This window comes from Equus caballus, chromosome 18, assembly GCF_041296265.1.
Source record: "Equus caballus isolate H_3958 breed thoroughbred chromosome 18, TB-T2T, whole genome shotgun sequence".
NCBI classification, from domain to species: Eukaryota; Metazoa; Chordata; class Mammalia; order Perissodactyla; family Equidae; genus Equus; species Equus caballus.
Window position 1 is genome coordinate 5167968 of NC_091701.1, and position 8295 is coordinate 5176262.

The 8295-nt window shown below is 49.6% G+C and overlaps 1 protein-coding gene across 1 annotated transcript; it reads right to left on the minus strand.

Moving 5' to 3' along the window:
- Positions 1-3029: 3029 nt before the first annotated feature.
- LOC138918702 (uncharacterized) lies at positions 3030-6844 on the minus strand. Its single transcript, XM_070241709.1, has 4 exons — positions 6577-6844; positions 5753-5813; positions 5238-5298; positions 3030-4965 (listed from the first exon to the last, which is right to left on the minus strand). The coding sequence occupies exons 1-4, from the start codon at positions 6796-6798 to the stop codon at positions 4356-4358; spliced, it is 954 nt and encodes a 317-aa protein (XP_070097810.1). The 5' UTR covers positions 6799-6844; the 3' UTR covers positions 3030-4355.
- Positions 6845-8295: the final 1451 nt, after the last annotated feature.

Consider the following 8295-nt stretch of genomic DNA (forward strand, 5'->3'; position numbering starts at 1 on the left):
ACAAAATTTTTATTATTTGTAAATGATAACATTTTCTATGTAGAAAAACCTAAAGAATCTACTAATAAATGATTATAATTTACAAGGGAATTTATCAAGTTTACTGAATTTACAATCAATATGGAGAAGTCACTTACATTTCTATATACCAGCAAAAAAGCTGTTAGAAAATGCAATAAAAAAACAAAGGCGCTGTTATGGGTTGATTTATGTCCCCGCGAAAGATATGTTGAAGTGCTAGCCCCTGGTACGCGTGAATGTGAACTTATTTGGAAATATGCTTTTACATACGTAATCAAGTAAGATGAAGTCAGTAGGATGGACTCTAATACAGCATGACTGGTGTCCTTACAAGAAAAGAACCACAGGGACAGACCCACAAGAGAACACCGTGTGATGACAGACACAGAGACTGGAGTGATGCAGCTACAAGCCAAAGAATGCCCAGGATCTACAGCCGCCCCCAGGACCCCTGAGAGGCAGGAAAGGATTCTACTCAGGGTCTCGGAGGAAGAGGGCCCTGCTGACAGCTTGAATTTGGACTTCTAGCTTCCAAGACTGCTGAGTGAATAAATTTCTGTTTTTTAAGCCACTTATTTGTGGTACTTTGTTATGGCAGTCTTGGGAAACTAAATACAGATCCCATTTACAGTAATCATTGAAAAAAGTTACTCAAGAAAATCTAGGAAATGTTATGCACAATCTCTGTACAGAAAATATAATACTAAATTGAAAGACATTAAAGGAAGCACATAAAAATGGAAAGCCACACTATCATAAAAATATCACTTCTAAATTGACTCAGATTTAGTGGAATTCCGGTCAATGTACTTTTCCTCGTAACTTGATAAGCTGATACTAAAATTTATTAGAATAAGCAAAACAGGAACTGCGAAGAGGTTTTTAGCAGCTGTTAAATAATAAAATAAATAAACACAAACCTTGAAAGCGTGTATTAACGGTAGAAAGAGTACATGAGCTGCGGTTTACTCAAACAGTGGACCGCTATAAAACAGTAATCGTGAGGGGGCCACAGTCACATGTACAATGTGAGTGAATGTCAAATAAAATGATGTTGAAACAAAGGAGAAAGTTAAAGAAGACTAATAATATTGATCTCATTTGTAAAACATTAGAAAACAAAATTTAAAGCAATATATTGTTAATAGATTCACCTACAAGTGATAAAATATAATGAAAAGAAAGGGAATTATCATCACAAAAATCAGCTTGGGAATTGCATCTGAGAGTGAGGGAAGAAGCCTCAGGGGAGGTCTGGCCTCTGGGGGTGGGGAGTGGATGCTTTGAGATGCTGGAAATATTCCATTTCTTGAGTTGGTGGAGGGTAAGTAGATGTTCAGGTCTATTCTCTAAAATTTCTGCATGCGCTCTGTATGGTTTTTTATGTATGTGATGCACTTTGTGACTGGCTAGGGGTCACTTTCATGAAGAAACATGTTCAACTCACATAAATTATTGGTATTCTCTCTGATCCAGCTGGAAATAAACCTTAGTAAGAAATTTGTTTGAACCTGGTTCTCTGAAGCTAATACTCATTGCCTATAGAACTCCAGGTAAAGAATTAACTTTCGAAGCCTGCTTCTTGATCAATATCTCCCTGACCCTACTGGCCCTTGCTGCCTATTTGTCATTTACTTTAATGCCTGGTCCCACTGTAATGATCGCTGACTGCAGGAGGCTGCCTCACCCACAACTTCATTATCACCCAGTTCACACGGGGAGCGTTCAGTCCGGCAATGAACTGAAAGCCAGCCAAAGCAAATTTACGACGTTGCATATTGTATCGATTTTGATGGGAACAAAAGCAGAGGTCAATAGGATGGCATCCAGAGTCATTACTGGGCAGAAGTGAAAACTAAATCAAAATGAGCGATTTTTTTTTTAGCTATTTTATGCTATGTTCTGCAGCCTCATAAATGATCCCATATCTTGGTGTCAGAACTTTGCAATAAAATGACAATGGGACTGTGATGGAAAATTCAGATCTGAGGACAAGAACAAAGGAATAAATTCTTAAAAAATGTTTCTCTATGAGAATGATTCAAAGAGTTATATTTTAACAAATAGTTACCTTGTTTGGAAGATGGTTTTTTTTCTGGTCCAAACCTGGCTTTCCTTGTCTCAATGTCCTGACTCCTCCGCTTTGTTCTCAGTGTGCTCATCACTGAAGGGGGAGACAGGGAGGGAGAAAGAGGGGCAGGAGAGAGAGGGAGGGAGGGAGAAGGGGAGGAGGAGAGAGAGAGAGAAAGAGGGAAAAAGAAAGAAAAAAGAAACAAAGAAAGAGAGAGAAAGAGAAAAGGAGAAATAAAGAAAAAGAAACGAGATCTCGACTTGGGAACCCTTAGTATCAACAAAATAGAGGCAAAGAGAATACGATAATCTTGAATTCTGGTGTTTTGTGCTTTGTTTTTTCCAGAGAAAAGGAGATGACTATTAGAAGAAATGCTTCCTAAATATGTAGCAAACATTAGACAATGGTGAGCAACAAAAAAGTGATACTAGCTTTAATTCTAATAACATTATATTAATAGTTGTACGAAGACTAGTTGATCACCATTCATCCAGCACATAATTGTTGACAGACATTGTGCCTCTTGCTATGCATGTTTTAATGAATCCTTCTAACAACCCTGAGATGTAGGTGTTTAACTCCATTCCAAAATAAGGAAATTGGGGCTCAGGAATGTAAGACAGCTTAGCCTGTGCAGCCCCACATGTTCAAGGGCCAGAGAATGCAGGAAAGGACAGGTGGGGCCCATCCTGGGCTGGCATCTTAGAGGTTTTGCTCATCTGGAAATAGCCCAAAGCTTCCATTTGTTTTTGTAAGGACAGTGTGATGGGGACTTCAGGTGCAATGGGGGAGCTGGGGTGAGGGCAGGTGAGCCACGCTTCAGTCAGCCTCCCGCCATGGCCCTGTCCCTTCTGGAAGCCAGAGCAGACTCTCAGGAAGAGCGGAGCCTGACCCCCGTTTTTACCACTAGCAGGGCACAGACAGAAGCCACAACCTCTAAGGAGAAAAAAAGTGTATTTGGGGGAAAATTGGGGTAGGAAGACACCATTAGCACAGAGGGTGGGATAAGGAGAAAAACCAGGTTTTCGGTTCCTCCACTTCCCTGTTTGGGGAGATAAGCGTTCCTATGAGGAAAGGTGTGTCAGGCACAGTCTACTCATCCCAGGAGACACTTATCTGAGGACAGCATGGCGGGTAATGGATTGGCTGAGGCAGCTGCCACCCTCAGCCCAGGCTGGCAGGGTTTGGTGGGGACCGCGGCTGCCTGGATGGCAAGGTCCAGTTGCCGTGCATGTTCTGATCCATTCCCTCGTAGTCAGACAGTTGTGGTCCCTGGAGTTAGGTTGGGGACTGTCCTCTGTCATTGTGCTTCTCTGGTCTGGGGAGGAGGGAGTGTCGTGGTAACAGGTATGTCCAGCTTCCCAGGCCTGAAATGGTTTTGATGATGCTTCGACTGGGAGGCCAGAAGTTCTCGGCAAGCCTCAGTTTCTCTCCCAGGACGCAGATGAAGGATGTCACTGTCGATGGCGCCTGAACAGCCCTGCCATCTGATGCCGAGCTGTGTGTGACCCGTGCCTGGTTCTGGGTGGTGGCTGACACGGGCTTGCCTTTGCAAGGGGATCCTCTGGTGCTTCCTCCTTGTTGGGCCTCAGGCAGGGCAGGAGGCGTCTCAACATTTTTCTGAAAGGGCTCTTGTGAGAAACCTCTTCCTTTTCAGGCAGGGGCTGGAGGGCTTTGGTCCCGAGGGTGTCTCCTATTCCCCCGGCCTGGCTCCAAGACTGGGACCCTGACTCCCCCTCCAGTGTTGCCACCCCACGGCAGGGCTCTGGTGAGGCCCCACCCCTCGTCTCCTCCCAAGGCTCATTCCTGGCCACTGGGGACCCTGAACTCAGCTCTCGACGGCCTTGCTCGGCCCCCACGAAGGTGCCACTCTTCCCTTTTCTCTCTGAGAGGCCGAATGGGAAGGTTGGAGAAGGCGGCCGGCCCTCCTGTCCCAAGAGAGAGGCTTCCGAGGGCCCACTGCCATCGCCAGGTAGGGTCCCTCCCAGGGCCTTCTGATCTTCCTCACACACAGGTGAGGGAGCGGGGAGGGGATGGGCCAGGCTGGGAACTGAGGCTTTTGTTGTCAAAGTTAAGACTTTGTCACCTGGAGGAGGCTCAAGAGGTTTTTCCAGGAAGTGTGCAAAGTCAGCTTTCGAGGGGGCCCCAGAATCACAGGTGGCTGCGGGCGGAAGAGGGGACCGTGGAAGGGCCGAGGCTTGAGCCTCACATGCTTTCAGATCTGCAGGCCCCAAGGACAGGAGGGGTAGGCCCCAGCGGAAATTCAGCCCAGACGTGATAGTGTGTGCTTCGAGATTCTGAGGAGTGCCTGGATCATCTTGTTCTTCTTCCCAGACCTCCGTTTGTATGCTTTCCGTGATTTCCGTCTCGAGCAGCTTCTGGACATCAGGGTTGGCAACTGAGGGGCTATCAGTCTCTCCCTCCCTATTTGTGGGGCCTCCCCAGAATGAGGCCACTGGTCGGTGGCAGGACAGGGGCCCTTGCTGGGACTCGAAGTGTGATGACCTGGGAAGAACAAGACCTTGATCACGTTCCACCGGGAGAGGAACTCAATGCGACAGCTCATGCGGCCGTGGCCTGAGTTGGGAAACGGCCAACAGGAGTGAGCTGGAGCCGAGCTCGTGGCAACAGGGCCGAGTGGAGTTCTGGTCAAGGCCGATGGAGGTTCTGCTGGCAGAGTGGAGGCCAAAGGTAGAGTGCGCTGGGTCAGAAGAGCCAGGGAAAGTGCTGGAGTCGTGGTGAGAGGAGCACCTTCCACAGGCTTCCCGCACGGCTGGCGGACTCTAGCAGATGCTGTCTTGCACACCTCCCCAGGGGAGTCTTGAGATGACAAGTGATGGAAGCATCCCTTACAAGACAGCCTCCCCGGGGAGCTGTGGGAAACAAGATGCATAAGCTGTAGCCAGGAGCAGAGGGCCCTGGGACAGCAGGGCAGGCCAGGTGGGGGTGGCCCCCTGAGACCCATGGCCCTCCCTGGCCCTCCCTTCACTTCACCGAATTCTCCTGCTGTCCCTCACCCCAGGCCTCTTGCCACCCCCTGCCCCATGGCTCCCCTCTCAGCTCAGCCCCAAGCTGCCTGTAGCCCTGGGGCACATCAGAGACTCTGCGAGAAAGAAGCCCAGGAGAGAAGGGCAAGATTCCTTACCTTTGCAAAAGGGACATCAGGCCCCCCGCTTCTGCCAGGTCCTTCCGGCCAGCTCTGTAAGCTAGAAATTAGGGCACTAGGTCACAGTGATGAAGGCAGGGGCCTAGGGCTCTTACAGGAGGCTGCATGCAATGTGCCTTTAGGGGAGACCGTTTGAGGTCAGACTCTGGAGCCCAGGCACCAGTGCCCAAGGCCACGGGATCCCTGACGGGGATGGCAAGGCTGCTGCTGGGTTGAGGTTTGCCATTGACCAAGTGCTTCAACCTCCACCGCAGCCCACATGCCCCTGCTGGGCAACACCCTGTTCCAGGTGCCTGCTGGCCTGGGCCTTAGTTCCCAGCACAGAATCTGGCAAGGACTCAGGTCTTCGTCTCCATCCTGGGAGCCTCCCCGAGGGCTCTGTTTCCTGAGGGACAGGCTCTGTCCCCGGCATCCTCGAGCCCACGGAGCTGGGCACTCAGGGACAGGAGGTGGAGGCCAGCTCTGGGGCACAGGGCTGAAAGGCAGGAGCTTACCTTTCCAAGCTCCCCTTTTCTTCCTGCTCTTGCTGCTCCTCCCTCTCGGCTCCACTTGACGCTGAAATGAGAGAAAAAACAAGAAGCTGTGGGGGCTGAGACCCAAGGCTCCCTCTCCTCTCTCTGGACCAGCTGCAGACACACAGCGTCTGTGAGCAAGATGACTGTCTCCACTGAACTCCTGGGGCCCTGGGGTGTTTCTTCCCTTTTACTTACTTTTGAAGTGGATAATTGAACACAAAATGGACATTTGCTGTCTTCCTTCTTTGAGGATCATAAGAAGGTCCCCGTGTGGGACCAGCATGCATCTTCTGTCACTGTTCCTCTGCTCGAGAAACGTGCACATTCTCTGATGTACAGACTCTTGTGAGCTTCCTCAGGGAGGACTTTGCTTCCTGAGGCTACAGCCCCACTCCAGGTCCTGCCCAGAGGCTCTCGGGGGCTCAGCTGTGCCCTCAGATCAACCACGACAGGGCAAAGGCCCGCCTGAGACACCTGCCCCGGGAAGGTGGCTGGGGAACCAGTGCTCAGGGCCTGTCTTCCCACAGATCCCACTCAGCATGCCGTCCATGGCCACTGGTCACTGGCCTGGGGACTTTCCCTGGAGCCCTCTGCCACAGCGGGACTCCTGCTCGGAGATCTTCGGATCGAAATCCTCATGCCCACTCTCACCCCTGCCCACCCAACCTGGCTTGTCTTTAGAAGGATGATGTTCTATTCTTTCCCATCCCTGGAGTCCCTCTAGTTGATTCAGAGAAGTGGAAATCACAGTAAAAAAGAAGAGAGACTCATCTTCTGGTGGGTCTCGGTCCAGGATTTCTTACCTTCCTGACGTTTCTCCTTTTGTAAGTTAGTTGTGAGGGCAAATTCCTTTTGGGGGGGGGAAGAAGAGGAGGAAGAGCCCCAGTCCATACAGGATGCGGAGGATGGTCCCAATCACCCAGGAAGTGGGACTGGAGCTCAAGCAGGTAGCAACAGTGCTTTTTAGATACAAGATAGGAGTTTCCATATCTCAAATACAGTCCTACTCTCAGGCAACTGAGCATTGGGAGTGATTTGGAGATTAGAACCCCACGCCCTCATCATGGAACTGTGGCCGTGTCACAGGGGCTCCTGAGGGGGGGGACGGGAGAGGAGGGCAGCCGATTGGACCACAGCCTCTCCGCCACCAACTGGCCTACAACTGCCTCCCTCCACCCTCCTGGGCCTTCTAGGCCTTAGCTAGTTTTCTATCTCTTTCACCTGGAAGCCAGATGTCACCCGGTTCCTTGCGTCTCCTGGATTCTTGGTTTGAACCCACCTATCTCATGGCCTTTGAAAGTCTGAAGTTCCCCCAGGAATTTGATCTAGTTCCCAGGGATGCACACCCTCGTTCTGCTCTGTCCTCAACTCTGATTGTTGTTTTCCCCTCACTTATTGACTTTGTGTGCGTGTGAGGACGCTGAAGTGCTGCTCTCTTAGCTGATCTCAATTAGACAATTCAGTGTTCTCGACTCTAGTCACCACATCAGACATGAGACCTCAGAGCTTCTTGATCTCAGAGCTGAAAGTTTGTCCCCTTTTACCTGCCTCTCCCTCTTCCTCCCGCTCCACAGCCACTGGCCACCACTTTTCTACTCTCTGTTGCTGTGAATTGACCTTTCTTTTGTTGTTTTTCGAGTTCACGTGTAAGTGACCCCAGGCAGTATCTGTCTTTCTCTGTCTGGCTTGTTTCATTGAGCATAACGCCCGCCAGGTTCATCCATGTTGTGCAAATCTCAACTCCATTTGTCCGCATAACAAGCTTTTGGTTTCGTCGACCTGGAAGTCCCACTTTATTCTATACTTATTTGGTTTTGAATATGAACGTTGTTATTGTTTCCATCAACCTTTGCCATCTTCACTCAGAACGACTCACCCAAAATTTGAAACCACTCATTTATTATTTAACATAAGCATAATAAAACTTTAAGTAATTAAACCTCCCAATAATGTGTTTTATGCTAGTAGCATTTCTACTTCTGAAGTGAGAAAGCCTTCACCGAGACTTATGGGACATGCTGGACACACACACACAGACACACACACACGCCCACACATACGCAGGCATGGACACATTTGCACAGACCAATTCAGTACTTTCAAACCAGAGAATTAAGCATATTCTCATTTTCTTTAAGCTTTTATGTTGTCTTCACCCTATTTCTTCTTATTCTGCCTAAAATAGACAGTCTTCGGTTTCCAGAGTTTAGACGGCTGTGTGGTCCAGCCCGAAGCCGGGCACGGCTCAGGTGAGCTCAAGTGCTGCTCTTCAGAGCGGCCGTTGGGGCTGGGTCCACGGCCCGGGTTGGAGTCCAGTCTCAAGTAGGCCTTTCTGGTTTCCCTGGTTTGCCCTCCACGTGTTCTCTTTCTCAGAGTTGGCCTTGCCTTCCCCCTCCTGCCTGCTCCGGGCCCCTGGAGCCTCAAGTCTTGCCTGAACCTGTAGAAAGAGGGCCCTTTGAGGCCTAGAGGAATTCCCTGGTGACATCATCGGACATCCCTTTTTCAGTGAAAACTGGGGGTTC

Bases quoted from the DNA above. Each gene is read 5' to 3' on its own strand.
- LOC138918702 (XM_070241709.1), bottom strand. From the start codon at position 6,798: ATGCTCAGTTGCCTGAGAGTAGGACTGTATTTGAGATATGGAAACTCC. The intron at 5,299-5,752 runs GTAAGCTCCTGC...CCTAATTTCTAG, and splicing joins GAAAAGGGGAGCTTGGAAAG to CTTACAGAGCTGGCCGGAAG. The intron at 4,966-5,237 runs GTAAGGAATCTT...TGTTTCCCACAG, and splicing joins CTGATGTCCCTTTTGCAAAG to CTCCCCGGGGAGGCTGTCTT.